This window comes from Melanostigma gelatinosum (assembly GCF_949748355.1).
Source record: "Melanostigma gelatinosum genome assembly, chromosome: 12".
In the NCBI taxonomy this organism is placed as follows: domain Eukaryota; kingdom Metazoa; phylum Chordata; class Actinopteri; order Perciformes; family Zoarcidae; genus Melanostigma; species Melanostigma gelatinosum.
The window spans coordinates 20,805,978-20,827,855 of NC_136645.1; the positions used below are offsets into that span (position 1 = coordinate 20,805,978).

General features: G+C 44.0%; 1 protein-coding gene across 1 annotated transcript in view; it reads left to right on the forward strand.

Annotated features, from left to right (window-relative positions):
* Positions 1-20,369, forward strand: part of dntt (deoxynucleotidyltransferase, terminal) — a gene marked incomplete at both ends in the record, with an annotated part of 68,792 nt that extends 48,423 nt beyond the window's left edge. Inside the window, one exon of the mRNA XM_079280647.1 lies at positions 20,283-20,369. Coding sequence (XP_079136773.1) covers positions 20,283-20,369 — 87 coding nt within the window. The remainder of the gene's footprint in view (positions 1-20,282) is intronic.
* Between the last annotated feature and the right edge of the window lie 1,509 nt (positions 20,370-21,878).

A 21,878-nucleotide genomic window follows, 5' to 3' on the forward strand; every position in this document is an offset into this window, starting at 1 on the left:
ATCAGAGAAACAGATCTCATTCAGATATACAGCTGCTAGAAAAGCTTTTTCTCTCTCTCATGGCAGGTTGTGTCAGTGTAAAGCCCCACTTCTTCTTCAATCTTTACTCACGCAGCACCCCGTCGCTCGCTCGCCCGGTAGAACAGAGCCCTCTGTCCCGGCACCGTTCGGTCAGGAGTGTCTCACAAAGTCGAGGGGGATTTTTGTGGAAAATCTCTGTGTATCGCTGCAAGTTAAATCGGCATCATTGTTTGGAGAAACGGCATCATTTCTTTTGCCAAAAACAAATGTAGAAATGTCATCATCATGGCTGGAAACATCCTCGCCGTGGGTTGAACGGTTATCACTGTGGGCCGCAAACATTACCACCGCAGATAGAAACGTCATCACCGTGGGTATCAATGTCATCACTACAGGTAGAAATGACACCTCGGGTGAAAACGCACACACTATGTCCCCTATTCCTCGCCATATTTCATGAACTGGTGCAATTATCATTTCCTGAGAAACCCACAGAAACGTTGGACAGCGATGTGTCAGCGCTTTCCAAGAAGAAAATTGGCCAGTTCATAACATACTGCATGAAGACGTCTTGCCGCTGAGCAGAGCTGGATGAGGAGTTGCTTCTTAAGCTGGGATCAGACTCCAGGATTTAAGGAATCTCAACATATCTCATATTTACAGGCCGTCCGCTCCAGATTTCTCACTTAAAACCTTGTCTCGCGTTCCAAGAGAAGCTCCCACCTAGTCGTGAGATAAGGACGGGAAATTACAGATTACAAGATTCGTTCGGATTTGGAAAACAGGATTTGGAAAATTGGACCGTCTTGAATGTTGCAACCATGTGCATTCTCGTAATCTGCTGTGACAAACCCAAATCCAGCGTGGAGCTAGGCCAGCAAGCAAATCTCTGCAGTCATAATTTGTGGAACGAAAGTGAAGTGAGAGAATGTGGACGGCAGAATGGCAGTGCAGGTGTGGAAACCAGGAGCTTTGGATTTCTACTGTTAAAACAATTGTAAAAGCTGGTGTCAGCTGTGACTTCTCTTTTCAGTTTTATTGTTTGCTACTTCATGATACCATCATAGGCTATGCTTGAAATAAACTGTTGTTCAAACATGCCTTAACGCAAAAGTGTTTGTATCGGTTCCAAATGGCCAAAATCCAAAATGGGGAGAAAAGCCTGCCGGGGAAAGACGCTATGAAATGGGGATAACTGGGGATTGATTGGATTGTTTTTCACTTATCCAGACGTTTCTCCATAAACAGTTCATATGAAATCTTACGTAAAAAAGTTACTCCTCATTTTTTCGTGCCTTAATATAAGTCCAGCAACACGTGTCAATTTCCACTCTGAACATGAATATTCAAGAGAAACTTCCGTCTTCACAGGTAACTCCTTGGTTAGGTTTAGGAAAAGATTGTGATTTGGGTTTAAATAACTACGGAAGTTACGAGTTACGAGGCACGAACAGCGTTGTTTTGCCCTGTATGTGGTTTTGCAGACTTTATACTTCGTGGTTCATCATTACGTAGATTACAAACGAAGGGATTTCATGGGATACAGCGCAGACATTTTTTATAGGAATAGCAACGAACGCTGTATGAGTCTGATCCAGATGCCCTGACTTTTCGTCTCGCACCACCATGAGGTTTACCTTTGTGCCTCTGAATTCTTTGGTGAAACTCAGATTTTCCATCTAGAGGGATCATCAGGTCAATTTTTTTGTCCAGCACTAATTAGCAAATGCTAGGATGCTAAAAGGCTAAACAAAGATGGTGAACATGGTAGACATGATATCTGCTAAACACCTGCATATTAGCATTCTCTATTGACTCTTATGACTGTCGACAATTTGTCCTGTTTTAGATGTCAAAAAGAGAAACCCAACCCTGCATCCTTTACTATTTGAAAATATGTTACCGTGTGCTGTTGTACAATAAACAGATACATGCAACAACGTGTGTAATTTCCACACTCTACGAAAGAAAGGATTACTCTGACTGGGTTTAGCGCCAGATCTAGTAGATAAAGACTCGATCACGTGTGCCAGAAAGGTCAGTCACACTATTGCGACACTGTAGAGCTGCTTGGCTTTTCCAAGATGTTTTCTTTTTCAAAATGTTGGTTATGTGGGTAGCTGCCCTTTGAAGATGACCACAATAGATGTCGGCTGGCTCAGGTCATAAGAAGCACGTGAACATCGCAACGTGGTTATGTGATACAGCAACCAATTTGACCCCAGCCACCACAATCCCCCCCGATGTCAATCCCATTGCACACCTTGGGATGAACTTGATCAGGTTTAAACAGCGGGACACTCCTGGTTCCTGTCTGAGTCGCTGCCGTGATGTGTGGCAGTCAGTGGTGTATAAAGTACTCAAAAGCCATACTTGAGTAAAAGTAAAGATACCTTACTGGAAAACTACTCAAGTAAAAGTAAAAAGTCACCTATTAGAATACTACTTGAGTAAAAGTCTTAAAGTATCTGATATTTATTGTACTTAAGTACAAAAGTACTTAAGTATCAAAAGTAATTTTCTGATATTAAATGTACATCATAACCTGAACATGAAATGAACATCATAACCTGTTCATTGAAAGTAAAAGTACAAGTAAATGCTGTTAATAAAAAAGCAAAAGGTCAGAATTTTGAGAGTTATGAAGTTTATTCTTTTAAGTGCTGTGGCATCATGACCAAGGACATGGAGCTGTGTTGAACATAATTGGGTTGGCTGTGATCCATTCAGGAGCAACAATGTTCAACATAATATATTGTACATAAGTATACTTTTGCATCTACTATGAACTTATCATCATAATTCTCCGAAAAGCAATATGACACTATGAAGGAGTTGTAACAGTGCGTTTATAAGTCTGCTCATTAGACTAGAGGATGTAGAGGACAAATGCATAATATTATGTTCAGCAAAACATATCCACTTGATGCATCAGGTCAGTGTTTAGAGAAAGGACGCCTGCCTTGTAAACTCCTATGGGCCTGATTTGAACACAATAGACAAAGGTTTTGCTCAAGCTGAATCTGCAATTGGGCGACTGCTACCATCATAACTCCATCTGATCATCCACAACATGACTCAAATATTAAGACATGATCAATACTAAAGCAGCAACACAGTCATTACTTGAAACTGAAACATGTCCTGTTCATCTTCAAAAGAAGTTAGTTTTCAAAATGGTGAGAATTCAGTCTCGCTCTTCTTGGGCTGAAGACGAGTCCTGCGATGCTAAATAGCCTTTCACAGGCCGCTGAGGCAGGTAGAGGTGTGTTCAGCGTCACAGACAGCTTGCACACAGCTGCAAAGGATTTCCCTAATGCTAATGCTAACGCTAATGCTAACGCTAACGCTGCGCTCTCTCGGCTCCCATCAATCCTATGGTGTGGTGGCTAGCTACAGCTAACGTTAGCCAACTAGTGCTGCACAACTGTCAACACTTCCTCAGCTCACTAACTCGCTAGTGATCCACTGGTGTTGGTCTTCGTCACCACCGTCGTTTGTTTCGGGAGTAGCAGGTGCTTCCATTTCTGCTTCCATCATGAAATCAGTCATCGTAGAGTGGAATTCTACTCAGGTAGTCGCTCACTAGCTTATAGCATGTAGCATCCTGGGCATCACTGGGAATCAAAACACCGCGGCTTTGAGAGCACTTGTTTGCAATTGCGCATTAACGTGACTAACCAATGATTTAACTTGCTGCTAGGACCACTGATTCACCAAACCTGCTTGCTTGCAGTCTGTGTTCCACCACAGTCCCCGACGCTGCTCTCATGATTCATTTTTTTCGAAAGATAGATTTGATTTTGTAGCGAGTAACGAAGGTTTCAGGGGAAATGTATCGGAGTAAAAGTATCAGTTTTCTTTGCAAAATGTAGTGAAGTAAAAGTAAAAGTAAACAGAAATATAAGTAGTAAAGTAAAGTACAGATACCCAAAAAAACTACTTAAGTACAGTAACGAAGTATTTCTACTTCGTTACTATACACCACTGGTGGCAGTAAATGTCAGCGCCAAAGGTAGTCAAAAAGTGCCACTGAACACTTTTTGACTTCTTCTGTTCACAAAAACATTATCTGGACAATGTGGGAGAATAGAGCGGAGAAAGGACCGGTTGCTTTGTTCACTGTAACGACCATGGCACGATCACACATGGAGGTCGTCCCTGGAAAAAGATCCTTTTCTGCCAGTGTTATGGCTGAGCTTGCAAAAGACTAAAATCCTGCTTGATAAACTACAAGTTCCTTGGAAAAGAATGTATCTTAAATGTCCTCCTCACTTTTTCACCTGCCTTGCGCAGTTCACACCCAGAATAGCATCTAATCAATACAGACGGAATACAGAACACAGCAAAGACCATCAGATGTTTAATTACCTGGAAAGCATATCCAGATCCAGATTGTATTACCAGGTGTAAATGAGGTCTTTGCATTCTTGCCAAGAAAGTAGTTCCGTGGGGACAATATAAATGCTGCGTTTGAAGGCAAAGAGAGCTCTTTCAATCCCCACACACGCTGGAAACCTCCTGGTTTGATCATTTATTGCTGCACTTTGTCTTGGTTGTTATCGCTCAGTGAGGTATTTGCTTCCAGTCTGTGTGCAGGCGCTATATATCAGGATCTCCTCTACACGACTGGAGGCCCTCTGTCGTTTCTCCGTCCATGTTAATGCCATAACCGCGCAACATGTCCGAGTGTCTTCTCGCATTTATTCTGATTAAGAACCCTGTTCTCCTCCGAGGGAGCTGCCACTCAGTATTACAAAGACAGGTGTGCTGGTTCGCCATAAAAGCCTGCACACATTTCTGTTTCCTTTTTCTTCTTCTTCTGCCAGTCAAAACAGGGTTGAAGGAATTTTTCACTTCAGGGATTTGCTTTGATCACGCCAGTTTGGACATTTTCCCTGCAATGTCCCCGAGTTGGTCTTGAAAAGCTCTGACTGTAAGACGGAAGCCGAGTGGAATGATTGCAGACAGGTAAATCAGCATGTGGGTATGATGGATTATACAGTGGCAACATTCGTTGAGTGTAATGTGAAGGTGTGTGCAGCAACGTCTAGTTCTAACCAGTCCCTGGTCGTGATTTGTGCTCCACTGTTGGTTTCACAAAAACAACAGTGGCAAAAGGATGGATACAAAGCCTCAGAATCTATTATAGTAGACAGCTTAAATGTCACATTTTGGTTCAGCAAATCTGAAGCAAGAGTTGTAGTTGGAAAATTCAAATCAGCTGTCTGCGTGTCGGTCCATGTGATGGAAAGGTCGTTAAAACATCATGTCGTTAAAACATCAAGATATTCATGAGGACAAATGTGCGAGAACACTTCTTTTGTCCGCCCTTCCCGTGAACAAGAGAACAATGCAAATATGGACATTCATTTCAGGACACAGTTGCCTTGTGATTGTGTCGTTCCACATAGAGGTCAGAGACATAATTAAGGGACTTTAATGGGAATGATCGAGGAGTGTGAAGTGGGAGGGCTGCTGCAATAATGTTGCATAGTGATAGAGGTAGCTGACTGTTACAGAGCCAGTTAATAAATGGTTTATTGGCTGATTTACTGGTCCTTTTTCGATTTATTTTTTCAATTTGAATTTCACATGTATTTTGTTTACATTTCGCGTTTACTTGAAGTTGTGATTAAGAAGGTTCCATATCTTTTATCTTCCATCTGTTCACCACCAAATACACAACATGCAGACAGCAGATACTGTAGAAACAAGGCTAAGAGCTATGCTAGAATCTCTGTGAGGCACAGTGATGCTTTAAACTAGCACACATAACATTTACCATGTTCACCATCTTAGATTAGCGTGTTAGCATGCTAACATTGGCTAATTAGCACTAAAGACGAAGTACAACTGGGGCGGATGGGAATATCCTAGTTTTGTAGGCACCAACATAGATTGGTTGAGTATATGGTCATGTGGCTTCAGGCCAATCGTTGTCCAAGACTGGCAGAGAGACAAGAGGAGTGTCCACGTGATCGAATTTCCATGGTAGACCGTCCAAACATTGTCCAGAGATTTCACACAAAACTCAAAATGTCAGCCTCATGATAGCTGTGGAGGAAAAGTCTCCAAAGTCAGTATGATTCATTGTCTGATAACCATGAATGTATGTGCAAAATGTCATGGTAACAATTCCAATAGTTATTGAGATATTTAACTCTTGACCAAAGCAGTGGACCAACCATTTCCATTTAGCTTCTCCACCATGTTAACCATCTCCACTGCCTCCAAATGCATCTGCCTCCCCACACCCAGTCTATCAGACATGAACCACAGAACCACAATATCAAATGACATATGTATATCTGTGTGTTTCTGTGTCCTGGCTATGGAAACAAATAGCCCTCTTGGACAAATTAATATAATGATCCCTCGAGCTGGCGACCAAGAACAAATTCGGTCCCTCATTGGGCCAATGGATGTTGTAAAAACGTTATTTGTGAACACAAAAAACAACATGTTACTGTAAAAAGACGTCAATGAAACTGTTTAATATAAAAAGGCCATCAGTAAACTGGCAGCATGTAATGCTTCCAACCAGATCGCATGGGGAGGCGTATGAATAGCACAACATTTCCACGTAATTTATCCTACGTTGTTACCGTGAAACGATCATGGTAATGTTTTGGCTATAAAACTGGTGATGGATGTAGATAACTTTTGGCAACAAATCCACTTTGTTTGGTTTGGGAAAAACATCATGGTTTGGCTTAAAATAAGTACCTAAACTAAGTAAAATGCGTATTGGACCACTAAACAGGAAACACATCACCAAAGTCCTTAATGTCACAAACATCAACTTTAAACTTAACTTTAAAAAACCACCATAAGCGCTCTCTCTCCCATTTGATAGTACATCAATTGTTGAGAGCATAGCATATTCACGCTAATGTGTTTACATAGCAGTCAGTACAGACTACACGGTGTACACATGACCAGTAAAAAGCAAGATAAGCATTATTATTACACGCTAAATGACTTTCAGATGGCTGTGTCCTTCATACGCCGTTTGGTGAGAGCGGGATGGATGCAAAGGGATGAAGCAGGCAAAAAACAGTGCTGACTTCCAATTTCTGTAGAAGGAGTGCTTCTCATTCCTGTTTGGCAGATAGTTTGTGCTTCAGTCTTATGTTTCAATTCATCACTTTCTGTAGTCGAAAAAGATTCTGTTCATGCCTGACAGCACAGTTTTTCTGGGGTAAATCGGGCAAATCTAAAACATCACAGGGAAAGGGTCGGTTTTCTTTTTTTTTTAAGCTGCAAATGTGTGATTTATGTAGACGGGACAAGTATATTTTTCCATGACAGTGTTGCAGAGTGCAGCTTTAGCAGGCAGGCATGTGATGCTTGATGTGAGAATGTGCTAAGGGGACGCAAACAGTCATGGCAATGAAATGGGGGAGAGAGCGATGGATAGATAGAGTGACACATGAAGAGACAGGAAGGTTTTGTCGGCATTCCGTTATCCCCGACACGGCTGTATCAGCAGGATGGTCATCTAATCAGCCTTCACAGTGGGACAACTGCATCAGTTAGCGTCAATGATAAATCATATTGACAGATATTGCCTGACAGAAGGGGGGTAATGATAGAGGAGGGAATGGGGAGCTGTTGAAAAATGTATTGAAATTAAAGGGAATTAAAGGGAGGGGAAAGAAGAGTGATGGACACAGTAAGGTGAGGGAACATTTCTAAAAGAAGAGAAAGACATTCAGGATAATTGCATGAATATTATCCATTCACTCACTGTACTTGAATTTCCCCACCCCCGCTTTTGCCCCCCCCTGTCACCGTGTCACCATTGCCACCTCACCCGCTGCACCTCTGCCTCAACTTCTACAGCCTCCCATCCACCCACACAGTGCCTGTTACCAGTGCCTAATGGCTGAAGATAGAGGATAATAAGTATTTATAGATTGAGCATCACAAAAAAAAGAGAGAAATTAAATAAAAGACTCACAAATCCTGCAATCTGTTTTTCTGTAATTGCAGTGTAAAGAGAATAAATGAGTTGACTCTGTGAACTGAGGAGGAGAGGACAAAGAAGGCAATATAATGAGAGAGAGACGGAGATGTGGGAGGTGGGAGGTGGGGGTTGCATAGGGGTTGGACTGAACCGGGGGTGTCAGCTCACTCGGGTGACAGATTCCGCTCCATTATTGATGAAAGTGAACGGCAGAAGGTTTCAGGAAAAGGCCCGGTGTTGAGCCGTGTCCGCTTGCCATGTAACTTTAATTTACACAGCCCTTGTGGTGGTACAGGCACCCGTCCGTCCGGGGCTCCTGTTTCAGTTTGCGCCATGATTTATTTACAGGGACACTGGACTGAACAATCATTGGGGTGGTTCGGGCCTATCTTGTGGTCTCTTTGCTGCCATGTCCTCTAAAACAGTGGTTCTCAACTGGTCTGGCTGCGGGACCCACCATCACCCCTTAATGACAAGCCGGGACCCACGACCCAAATTATATATATATATATATATATATATATATATATATATTCAAATTATATATATATAATTTGGGTATACCTATATTCAAGAAGTCTAGTAACGTCTCTGTGTAGTAAACTGTCAAATCAAATAAAGGAAGTACACCAATTATATTTTAACAAATATTCTCATTTTTCAAATTGAACTGGATGGATCATAATTAATACATAGAAATACATGAATAAATGTTCTTCTCATTTCAAGTAAAATAACAGCTGGATTAAAGAATAAATTACGTAACACAATTCATTTTAGATAAATTATGTTCACTGAATTGTCCTGGAGCTTTAAACTCAGTTCATTCAGGGTGAAGTGAAAAAGCGACAATATTATATTTTTCTCATCTTCTAAAAAGAAAAAGTAGTGTTGGAAGAATTCACCTATATGAGTCTGTCTAGTCAGTCTAATGACTGGTCTCTATGGTAATTTTCTCTTTTGGAAATCGTCCTATGATTTGACTTTCACAACTCTCACTTCAATAGTCCTGCTCTGCTCTCTATATCATCGTCTCTCCCTGTGTGTCACGGTGTGTGAACATCTCACTCAAGTCAGGAAACTTGTCAGAATAGCCATATTTGATTGGATGAGCTGCATCACGTGATGTGATTCACAACGCATTGGTCAGTGTTTTTCCTGCACTGCTGAACAAGTGCCGTAAATGCTGGAAAAATTCCGCTGCATAAAAAATGGCCTTCAAAATAAAATCACTTTTTTTTTTTTGTCAGGCAAAGGCCGCGACTCACTGAAAACGGGTCCGCGACCCACTTTTGGGTCGCGACCCACCAGTTGAGAATCACTGCTCTAAAAGGCATGGCTGGTCTCACTGTAGAACAGCAGGAAAAGGAGATAGCTCATGTTGCAAGAGGTGTTCAGTTCATGTACAAACAAGCCTTTCACACAGTCTCTTTAAACTGAACTGACTGTACTTAATCCTCACTGTCACGGAACAAATCAGTGACTCTACTCACTGGGGACTAAGTACTTTTGTCAGATCAGATGCTTACTTGGTTGATGGCTTACTAAAATCAATGTTGTATCATACAACGGGTCGTATTGTATCTTACGAAATTTTTGGTGCAGTTTTCTACTACTTTCCAGCAATAGGTTCAATCATTGCGTCAGTGCAAGCCTGATGTGCTTCGGGCAACAAAACTACCTTTCGGTTTAGGCTTAGAAGGGTTTTCCAGACGTCACTCTCCCAGCAATCCTTTCAAGGTCCTCCCTGGGTACCCTGAGGCGTTCCCAAGCCAAAAGAGAAAGATAATCCTCCTATCTCTAAAGCTGAGCCAGCCAGCCTACGAAAGGAGGCCAATTTTGGCTGCTAGCATCCACGATTTCATTCTTTGGGTCACTACTCAAAAGCTCATGAAGATAGGTGAGGGTCAGAACCCAGATGGACTGGTAATTCAAGAGCTTTGCCTTCCCATCCCAGCTCTCTCTTCACAGCAATGGTACAGTACAACACTACTGCAACAATCAAACCATATCGAAGATAAATGATCTCCCTTGCTTGGGGCATTGACTCACTCCCAAGCCGGAGGGTGCAATCCACCCTTCTCCGGCAGAGAACCATGGTCTCAGATGTGGAGGTACTGACTCTCATCCCGACCGCCTCATACTCTGCTGCCCAACAATGTCCTCGGCATCTTAGGGCCCTTGCCAAATCAGGGTCATATTGAAACCGTATTGAAAATTCAATGGCAGGCTGCTTAGGTCTGTAGTGATCTTATTACTGTTCAGTCGATCATTCAGTCTTTGCGAAAGTCATTTTGCCTAAAAATCAGAACAGATTGTTAGATTATACAATTTTTTTGCAAACTGCTATTTGGTTAAGAAGCATCATGGATGAAGACTAACTGGTGGGTTTGTTTACCAATCCTCATGTACGGTCGTTGAGTTGTGATTCAAAGGTGATGTGACCACTATTCCTACGGTGGCAAGGTTTCATCCATTAAAAACTAAAAATGTAAGAATGTTTTGCCTCCTTTGTGTCCCAGTTAGAATGCTATTGACTGAGAAAAAGTAATTTGATTCTATGTGCTGCTAAAAGGCTACCAGGAGATGCCAACAGGGCCTTTTTCCAATGCGCTATACCTGTGGATAAAGAGAAGCACCTGAGGCTACAAATCTGGACTAAACTAAAATATTAAATTCATCACTACGATTGATAACCACAAGCGAATGTAAATGTTTCATATGTTTAGCAACCCTGCTTTCAGTCAATGTCATCTGTTGATGATTTAGCCTGTTCCCAGTTCATGAAAGGTTGTAAATGAGCTATTCTGAACACTTGTCTGTTGATCAGAGCCCTCCAGCACAGAGGTGACTCGTTTTCTGTTTGCAGAACCAACAACTCTTTGTTTGGACGGAATATGAGAGGGCAAAGCAACGATAAGAGGCCGCAGCTATTTTTGTAATGGTGCAGGCATTGTTAGGGTTTAAAACAGAAGGATGCGAGGCTTCAGCAGGCCGCAGGGAGATTTCTGCGTCGAGCTTCCTACTGTGCACGCGCATCAGAAAAACGGAACTGGATCCGGTTTCAAAATTAAACAATATTTAATGTACTACACAAAGTTCACTTACAAACTGAATCAACTATCAATAGTAATGTTCTCGAGAACAGAGACCACACACACGCGTCCTCCTCACAGGTCTGGCTTCTCCAGTTGCTGAAAAAGAGGGGCGGATGTGGTCTGAGGAATGCTCTCCAGAACAGTCTTTCATATGCCATAAAACGTGTGACTGATCCTCTGTTGATCAGTGATTGGCTCCATTTAACTTCTGTCCCCTCCCTGGATCGATCCTTTAGCAAAACATCTTGGCTCCTTGCAAAACAGCTTCCTTAGCTCCACCTCTGGTCAGTTGTCCTTCCCACTGACCACATCCTCCATTTGCTGCATGTCTCATTCAGAATCCCTGTCTGACCCTCAAACTATTCTTACAGTGTTTTAATACCTTTAGTGACTATACTTTTATAATTTAATACATTCAATTAGTTAATATACTGTAACATATAACATCTTCTATAAGTAAGAATATTGTAAACATATTGTGACTAACATATTATTTTTGTGACACTTCTACTCACCACTTAGGGGTGTTATTTAATCCTACTTATAATGTGTTTAATACTGAAATTCTCCACAGCATACAGGATGTGGCAACAGATTTTTTTTTTTTGTCTCCGTGTGAGCCCCAGAGACCCTGTGCTGGAACCACAGTGCGATTAGGAGGAATACATTATTTAGCCAGTGTGGGCCTTGACATGACTCATGACAAAATCAGATCACTTCTTTTCTTCCTTTTTTAAAAGCCGTCTGCTCTGAGCGACCGCGCTCTGACACTTTAGCGATGGAGAGAAACAAATCCACCACAAAAGTGCCTCTGCCACAAAAGCATCTTACGAAAAGCAAATAGAAGGTACCTTAACTTAAACATGTGCCAACATGTTCCTGGCTCCAAAGCGAACCATTTCCGAATGTAGGACACTTTTCAATGACAGAGAAGAAGGACAATATCTACCAACCTTTAACTGAGGATGCATATTGGCAGTTCTGTGTTGGATGATAATATTTAGAAGCACAGCCAGGAAAGCACTTCGAATAAAAAATGCCATTTATTTATAGGTTTTAGGATCTCTTGATATGTGCATCCGTGCAAAAAAACACAGAGAAGGGTTGCTTCCTTTTGCCACGAAACTCTGACAGAGTCTGTCTGGAAGCACACAGTCAAGGGCCCAGACACCAAAATGACCCAGCGCCGCTTTATTATTACTGACACACACTATATTGCACCTTCGGCTTCCCAAAGGGTCATTCACCATCACAGTGAGTTACCAAAATACAAAATCACTGCTATCAAGAAAATAAAGCCGTCTGCATCAAGCCCACCAATGCCAAATAGAAAACCTGAGTGCCCTTATAGAACAAATCCGCTGTGTTCTCTCACCACTCGCCAATACTGAAGTCGCAGAATCAAAAACAATTCATTCATTCACAGACGGTCACATTATTTTGATGAGGATCAGAGTCAGCAATCTTCCCTTCCGAAAGATAAAAATCGTACAAAAGAGTAGTTTGAAATTAGTTTTGACAGCCTATAGAATAAGAGCAAAAAATATAACTAATGGCAGCTTACTTTACCGTTAAATGTGGCTCCAAAACTCGGGAAAAACAACTTACTTTTGGAGTTGTTTTCTGGTCACAACCTGCATTTCTAACCTTCAGGTATAGCATACTCCCACCCAATCCCAGCCTCCAGTGGTGTGACCGATCAAATGACTCCGAATATCCTGGGTCATGTCGGTACAAATAAGCGTCATTATGATTCCCAAACTAAGCTCATATTTTGCAAATGTGGCGTTTTAATTGAGCAGAATGAAAAGGAGTGCTGAGGCAGCAGCATCCGATCACACTGTCAGGACAAGGAAGCAAATTGGTCACGCAAAACCAGCCCCTCCTCAACAAACCAATTAATTATTTATGGGCTTCAGTGGAGCCGAGAAAGTTAATTTATTGTTATCATTAGTAGAGCGTTCTGTTTGGGTCCATATGAGGAAGAGTCAAGCTACAATTACGGGCTCCACAGATTAGAGGGGACTTCGTACGATGGTGGCAGACAGCCGTTCTCACACTTCACGAGGTCACACGACGCCTCTAAACTTCAGGGAGATGATGGGCTAATAAAAGAAAATTAAAAGGATGAGGACAACAAACAAACATCTTGCAAGGACAATTGTCCAAGCTGACATGCTGTGTGTCAGGAGGAATAGTAATTAAAGTTAGGAAGGAACTTTTAAGTGGTTCTTGCTGATACCGCTGACCTACATAAGCAAACAAGACCATCCGGGAAAATGTTGACTATTTCTATATATTTATTCTTAATGCCTGTCATTGGGTCCGTTCCTCTACAAAATAAGGTGAACCGATTTCACTGGAGGCCCAGGCTGTATTGCTGGCCCACTGTAGGGAAGGGAGGCATGGGAGAACCAGGACTGAGCGGGGCAGCTTGTTAGACCCTGCTGCAGTAAAATAAGAGTTTTTTTTTAAAAGGGACATGGTTCTCGGAAACAGGACCCCTTTTGTCCGTAGGGACTGCCAAACATCCCTCAGAAAGGGACTTTTTAGTACCTGTCCTAAAGTAATGTCTTAAAAAATGAATACATTTTCATTACATCTGTATTATGGAGTTCAGAGAAAACTAATAACAGTGGATCTACTTTTGAATTCATCTTCAGTAAATAAGATGTATGTAGCGTTCATCTTCACTGCAGTTATGGATGTGCAATAATCCAATGTCCAACAGTGATGTCATGGGGTACTGACACACATGGGGTAATAATTTGTTTATCCAGCCGTAATTAATACATCCATCCATTTTCCACCGCTTATCCGGGGTCGGGTCGCGGTGGCAGCAGGCCGACCTAGACCTCCCTCTCACCGGCAACATGTTCCAGCTCATTCTGGGGGATCCTGAGGCGTTCCCAGGCCAGCTGGGTGATGTAATCCCTCCAGCGTGTTCTGGGTCTTCCCCGGGGTCTCTTCCCAGTTGGACGTGCCTGGAAAACCTCCAGTGGGAGGCGTCCAGGAGGCAGCCTAATTAGATGCCCGAACCACCTCAGCTGACTCCTTTCGACGCGAAGGAGTAGCGGCTCGACTCCAAGCTCCCTCCTGATGACCGAGCTCCTTACCCTATCTCTAAGGCTGAGCCCGGCCACCCTACGGAGGAAACTCATTTCGGCCGCTTGTAGCCGCGACCTTGTCCTTTCGGTCACGACCCAGAGTTCGTGACCATAGGTGAGGGTAGGAACGTAGACCGAGTGGTAAATTGAGAGCTTTGTCTTCCGGCTCAGCTCCCTCTTCACCAAGACGGTCCGGTGCAGCGCCTGTTTTACTGCTGCAGCCGCACAGATCCGCCTGTCGATCTCCCGCTCCGCCTGTCGATCTCCCGCTCCAGCTTACCCTCACTCGTGAACAAGACCCCGAGATACTTGAACTCCTTCGCTTAAGGCAGGCACTCCGTCCCCACCTGGAGGGAGCAATCCACCGGTTTCCGGCAGAGCAACATGGCCTCAGATTTGGAGGTGCTAACTCGCATCCCCGCCGCGTCACACTCGGCTGCAAACCGCCCCAGTGAATGCTGGAGGTCATGATCCGAGGAGGCTAACAGGACCACATCATCTGCAAACAGCAGAGGCGATTCCGAGACCCCCGAAACTGACGTTCTCCGCCCCCAGGCTGCGCCTAGATATCCTGTCCGTGAAAGTCACGAACAGGACCGGCACCCCATACTCCCCGCAGCACCACCCACAAGACCCCCCGAGGGACCCGGTCGAAAGCCTTCTCCAAGTCCACAAAGCACATGTAGACTGGTTGGGCAAACTCCCAGAGCCCCTCCAGTAGTCTTGCGAGGGTAAAGAGCTGGTCTACTGTTCCACGGCCGGGACGGAATCCGTAATTAATACAAACATATATATTATTACACAAACAAAAAGAGTGAGGTTTTTAAAGTGCGAACAAATTACATCTTTCTTCGCATTCATGACGAGTGAGAGAGAAGCCGTTGAAGTACTCTGTCATGGGCAGTCATTGCTTCATTCAACTCCCTTTATTCAATGATATTGATGTGCAAATGAAAACATGCATTCAGAAGTTCTGCTTTGGCAACATCACAAGGATGCTGGAAAAAAACAAAACGCCACCAAGCTTTTATTAGACTTCTCTCTGCCGTGTCTGCTACCTTTGGGCAGCCTAATCAACTAAATAACTTTGATTTGCAAATGTTTACTCCTCCACGGGAGCAGAGAGCCATAACGCCGGGGACGCCGAGCGAGGATCCCGTTGTTTTCCGAGTCGGAATTCATGATGTGCCCCCCCACCCCCCACCTGCCTCTCTGCCCAAAGCACGGGCTGATTAGCAAGCCGGGGACGGATAGGTAATGACGATAACACTAAACTCAATAGCTGTTTTATAGGCGGCAGTGCTTTATGACGCTTGCACTAATTGCTGGTGTGATTAGTGAGGTTTCTGTGCCCTCTCTGGTTGCTCCGGCTGTCCTGTGATCCGAGCTCTCGCAGACCGGAGCACAGGGGAGGTGTGGGTGTGCGGCGGCTCGTTGCAGGAGGAAGACACAGGGGCATAATCGCCTTCCCACTTTTCTTTTTTCTGCTCCCGTCAGCCTTTTCCTGTGTGCTGCAATAAAGACAAATTAACTTAAAGGCAATCAAAGGATTTTTCCTCTTGATCTCTTGGCAATAACGGAATCTATTTTTTCACTTGTCAGTGAGAAGAAGAAGGTCCAAATAATGATAAAGAAATAAAGGATACTGAGAACATTGGCTGATTCTATTTACTGATATTCTGCTGGAAAAAAAACAAAAAACATCACACTTCTGTCAGCCTTTGAGTGTGGCTTCATCTGATGGAAGTGTACCTTGGACTCTTTATATAAAGGTGGATGTCCTCAAACATGACGTGCCGGTGAAAATACAACACGTTGAAACAGATTTTGAAAGCTTTATGCGCATCTGCCTTTCAGTCTGACCTCAATGCTCGAGTTCTTGATACGCAGTCATTGCTTCTGTGGCAGAGCAGAAAGTGAGAAGCCCGAACACTTTACTGAGGCTTCTGTTCACACACATTTTACTGCCAGAGAGTCGCTAGAAGGGAATTTGCATGGATTTCAGGTTGTGTTTGCATACTTCTCCTCATGACCTTTAGCTTAGTTCTCTTTGCAGCCTTCTGTTCTTTCTGTTTCTAAAGATCTCTCTCTCGCGCTCTCTCTCTCTCTCTGCCTGATACCGTCTTAATGCATTTGCATTGTTTATGTGACATTATTCATGTCGTGAAAGTCGCCCGTTTGTAGCGTTAAAAGATTAGCAACTGTGGAACTGTAGGCAATGTCTTGTTTATCGATAAAAAGCCAAACATGTGATTTGTGTTCACATAAATATGTAATGAGATAATTCAACTATGACTCCCAAGGTGCTTCACTAATCTTAAAACTCAGCGGTATAGATCAGGTTACTTTCAGATTAAGGATGAATTCAGCCACATTTGAATACCGTATTGTTCCCAATTTAAAAAACAAGACTTTTTCTCTGCTTCCGGCCTGATGTGACTGGCCTTTTTCTGCATGGCAACAGTGGCTGAGGCTCATGGGTATCGTAGTATTATTTTTTTTTAGCTGTCCGCCGTACCGCCCTTTCAGAAACAAAATCGATTGAATAAAGCATCCCGTTGATTTCCTCCCAGCTCTCTAGCGCAAAGTCTGTGAAATGTCCAATTGTGTCAATAGAGCTGATCATTGTCTGGAGAATTCACAGCGCGCGAGTGGCCGTGTTGATGACACAAAACTGGAAGAACGCAAACATCCGAGGGTGAAGAGGAGGGGTGATTTACACAAAGATGCCAACGAAAATTCCTCACCAGTTTATCAGACAAATTCAAGGAACGGCAAGAGACTCGGCTGTTTATGACCACATTTCGAACTGGCTACCAGACCGCGTTGCAATCCAGGTCAAACCTGCCTCCCACACGCTCTACCAAGGCGCCGCCCTTCGATTTCACCAAACAAAAGTATTTCCAGGAGGTGAGGACGAGACTAATACAAACAATCTCCTGTTGCTGATTGTTAAATGGCAACTCCAGACCTGGTCCTCCAGACATTGTCCATGGTTCATATGAGATCTTCGCTTTGGTTATCAGGTGCAAAAAACTACATTTTAACACGCATAGAGCAAGTTTTCCTTACGATAGAGACCTGGAGGTGGATGTCAGCTAATATGTTTCTTCAGAAAGTGAATTTGATGAGATTGGTGATAGTCAATCACATCATTTCAAACAGAAGTGGTGGTTCTAAAAATGGCGCGAAAAACAACTTGGAATAAAAACTGATAACAAAAGACGAGCTGATTTTTGCCTGTTCCAGTTTCTGTCCTTCAAGCGCTCGCTGGCAGGAAGGCGCTGAACAGCGGTGCAGGTTTTTCTGTCCGTCTCCCTGCCGCCGCCTCCTCCTCCTCCTCTCTCTTTGAAGTGTCAGTTGAGTCGGGCCAGAGCCGGGCAGGCAGCCATGTCCATCAGCCCCATCCATCAAGCGGTGGGCTGGGTGGCAGAAAGAGAGAGGATGACGGGCAGCAGAGAAGGGACAGATGTTTTCTGCAGGAACTGATATGTGTTCACGTCGGCGAAGGGATGTCATTAGGCGGCGGACAGAGAAACATGTTGCTCAAGGACACTGGCTCGCAGTAACACGCGCGGCTTCCATCCTGGCGTGCCAGCCACTGAGAACCTCCGTGTCTCCGACAGATAACCTCTCCGTCTAATTAACCGCCGCTCTGTTCGTAAACTCTAAGCTCCTTTTGATACACCAAGAAAAAAAAGGCTGCTTTTGCCATTTGGAGTATAGTTTCCCCGTGAGGTGTGCCTGAAGGGGAAGAACTCAGAAGTACATAAGGCTTGGGGATTTTTCTCTCACTGTGTTGTGCTCAGTAAATAAAGCAGCTTCTCCCCGAGGGCTCATAAGGATTGTAGAAACTGAGGACAGTGGAAGCAGAGAGAGGGCTTTCGCCCTAATCCAGGACAGGCTAAATTGGTAATGTGGAGAATCTCATCGGTTCCCAGCTGTGTCTCTCCTTCAGTTGGATCTCCTGGAAGTCCTGTGTTGTTGTAAATGTGGATTTGCTGCAAATCACATCAGCCTTGTCGCCGTTGGTTCCTGTTTTTTCTTTCACTCCTCCCTGCTTCCACTTTTTTTTTTAATCACCTGCAAGTTCAATACAGTGCGGCCTGCTGCATCATGAATTGCAGCGATCTGTGTTTTGAGCGGTGAGGGCAATAAACGGGTTCAGGCTTATGAGCACAATGAAAGATACAGGCAGTGGAGGAGCACATAATGGGCCTCGGGATGGTTTTACTCAAATATAATATTGTTTTTTGTTTTTTTATATTAAAGAGCAATAATACTTCAAGGGACAGCATGGTTTTGCGCACAACAGAAAATGAGAAAAATAACTAACGGATATCGCACATTAAAACTCTGCAACTTGGTCTCTCCGGAGATTTTCTCTTATTTCCATCACAAGAAACTGTTACTCGTATACATGGAATAGAAATCTGCCTCCAGGTTTCTTTAATTCTCTACCCCATTTTACAGAAACCAGTTTGACCGTATACATGACATTCAAGACTGTAACCCGGTTACTTCATTTCATTTAATCCTACTGAGTGCAAACGAGAACGGCTAGCACCAAACGCAGCCAGACTTTCAGGGTGCAGATTTGCCCAAATGTAAAAAAAAAAAAGCCTTTGCACCCCAAATCCATTTTGTTTTCATCAGCAAAGTGTTCAAAGATAAATATGACCTTAAGTTCTGTCAGTGATGTTGAAACATCGACTTTCGTCCATCATTACATCTTTCGGACCAGGTTCGATTTTCGGTGTTGTTTTTTGCGTCCGTCAGTTTGACCACTCAGAGCCACCGTAAATGCAAATGGCGAAAATGCATAATCCATAAACTGAGTCACCTCGTTCGCTCGTCTCCCAGCACAAAGCACTTTACGACAAACAAAGTGAAGAACACAGAGCTGCTCAATTTAAAGATTGTGACAGTTGATTGCAGAACAGCTTGGAATCAGGGATGGTCACAAAATAGTAGTAGTAGCAGTAATAATGTACAGTTACAGTATATACGACTATGTTTTAACTCTACAGCTCAGTACTACATATAGTTATATATATATATATCTTTTTATCCGCGCTGAGCCATTTTTTTTATATTTAATATTTTATATTGCATAATGTGCTTGGAAACTAATTTGACAAACATATTTGGAAGCCAAAAACAAAAGGTGAATGGTAAAACGATCACCCAGACGGTCCATTGTAAACCTCACTCAACATGAACTTGTTTCCCTGTTTCATTGGGGGATTTCTATGGACCTTTCGAGTGCGCTCACCTTAATTTTTACTCCCAAATACAGCGGTTAAGAAGACCTGTGATATGAACAAAGCCTAATGCACCGTGCCCCCGAACCTCTCCGCCGCATGGCTAACCTGTCATTTACATTATAAATAACAAGGCGGCACGTTAGGAGACGTGCCTGGTGGCGTTTTCCGCTCTCCTGGCTGCTGACTAGTTGCACTCAGTTCTGTCTGCCTCTCGGCTGGCAGCGGGAGCCGGCGTGCTCGCGTTTTTTTTCCTGCCATCTCTTCGCAGCCGCGTCAGGTCCAGTTTAACACTTGGAGGCAGGATGTGTCAGAATCACAGCCCTCTCTCTCTCTCGTCCTCTCCAGGCTGTCTCGCTCTCAAGGTGAGTCAGGCCTCGTCACCGCTCCTATGGAGACACTACCCATCACATGGCCGCCGGTAGACAGCTGTAGGAGCCCCTGTCGTGGTTTGTCAGGGAAAATACTGGTCTGCTGAGAAGTGCAATCACTTAGAGCAAGGTTGGAGCGTTTATGGGTCGGAAGGGAGGTGGGCGTTCAAATGTCAATCGGCACAGCCGCTGTCTCAATTGATATTGACAGCTTGCAGCGGAGATAGGAGTGCAAGCACTGCTGAGGCTGCAAAAACGTGAACACCTTCAGGAATAGCGAAGCTCAAATTTGAGAATTTGCACCGGTTTTGCAGAGACAAAATTCCTGCACATTCCTACACACTGTCACCATCTTTCTGTTTGTTTGTCCTCTCTCTCTCTCTCTCTCTCTCTCTCTCTCTCTCTCTCTCTCTCTCTCTCTCTCTCTCTCTCTCTCTCTCTCTCTCTAGAAAGAGTTCCTGGCAGCCACGACTGAAAAGGACATCTTTGCCCATCTGGGTCTCGAGTACATCGAGCCCTGGCAGAGGAATGCGTAGGCCTCTGCTCCTCCGAGGCTGGATGACAACCCTGTGCATCAGTGTTGATCCCATCTGCTTGCCATTCTGCAGCTCTCCCGTGATTCACTTTCAAAACAGCTCTCGATTCCCATAACAGTTTGGCGTTGTTGTTACTGCCTTTGTGCTTGTTGTTGTCTGGACTTGGTGTGATTATTCATAATTCTGCTTATTCACTGTTGTCTGTTAGCGAGCAAACACTCCGCCGTACCATTCACGGATTGCCTGTCTGTAAGTGTTGTAATCATGGGCAGGACACGAAGACTGAAAAGAAACACGGGGGGGGGGGGCAGAAAACGGTGAGGAAAGTGCTTGGGGGGGTAGCTTTTGTCGAGCAAAATGTTGTAATCACCCTCCTCCTGGCAGGAGAGTGCTCGACGCGAAGCTGAGCCAGGTCTCTGGGGAATGGAGAGGCAGGTAATGAGCTTCAGATAGAGGAGCGTTCGGCGTTGCCATTTAGCTCCCATTCAAGCCGACGTCCACTGGAGATCATTTAGCTGGCGGCGCGGCAATACACAGAGACCCTCAGCCGGCGCTCTTGTTCCGCAATGAATCCCCTTCCCCAGATGCTCGGACGAAATTAGAGGCAATCAGCCGCACCGGGAAAAATCCTGAAGAATTCAGACGGAAGGTAAATGAGTCCACTAACCACATGAATGGGTCTCGGCATTCAAAGCAACACCGGGCTCCGGCGCTGACTTTGTCTCATGTTTTATGCATGACGGTCAATTATGAAGATTTGTGTCCTTATTTTTCTTCCGTATGGTTGCTCTGTAGGACAATGATTCACTGATGAAGAAACTTTATTGATCCCTGTGGGCAATTTGGGTACGTCCGCCCCGCTGTCCACACCCTAACCCACTTTCCCATGATGCTCAGTCCCCGGTTTATCCCATGGTGCCTCAACAAGAGCGGACACCGATGAGAGCCGGGCATTCTGGTGAATCACCCTATTTAAAGATCTTTTAAGTAGAACAGTCCGGCACTTTGACGACTCGACCCGGGCCTCCTACCGCCACCCTTTCTTCGCTCTCCCTCTGGGTCTCTTTCTTTCTCTCCAACACAAAACGGCAAAGAGGCTCTGAGTTAACCAGATGGAGCGAGCTCCGGCACCCCGGTCTCCTAGGTGATCTAATGTTCTCACATTAAAACGGGGAAGAATTCTTACTAGAAAATAGGAAATCTCTCCAGATTGAAAACAAATTAATAAATCAAGCTGACCTCGATAAATTTACATTTGTCCTGCTCTCGTTTAACTTTTTTTTCTTTTTTTTTTCAAGCGCGAGTGGGGTCTTATTTCCACTACCACAGTAAATATTCACCAGTGTAAAGAGATTAAAAGGTTATAGCACTCAATTAAAGAATTCACACGTCGTTGTTTTGGTCTCGGAGAGTGTTAAACTGTTTGTAAAGCTGAAAAGCACAGCTGCTCCAAAGCCCTCCATTCCTTTCCCTACGGCGCAATACCTCCGCGTGGTATCACAAGTCATT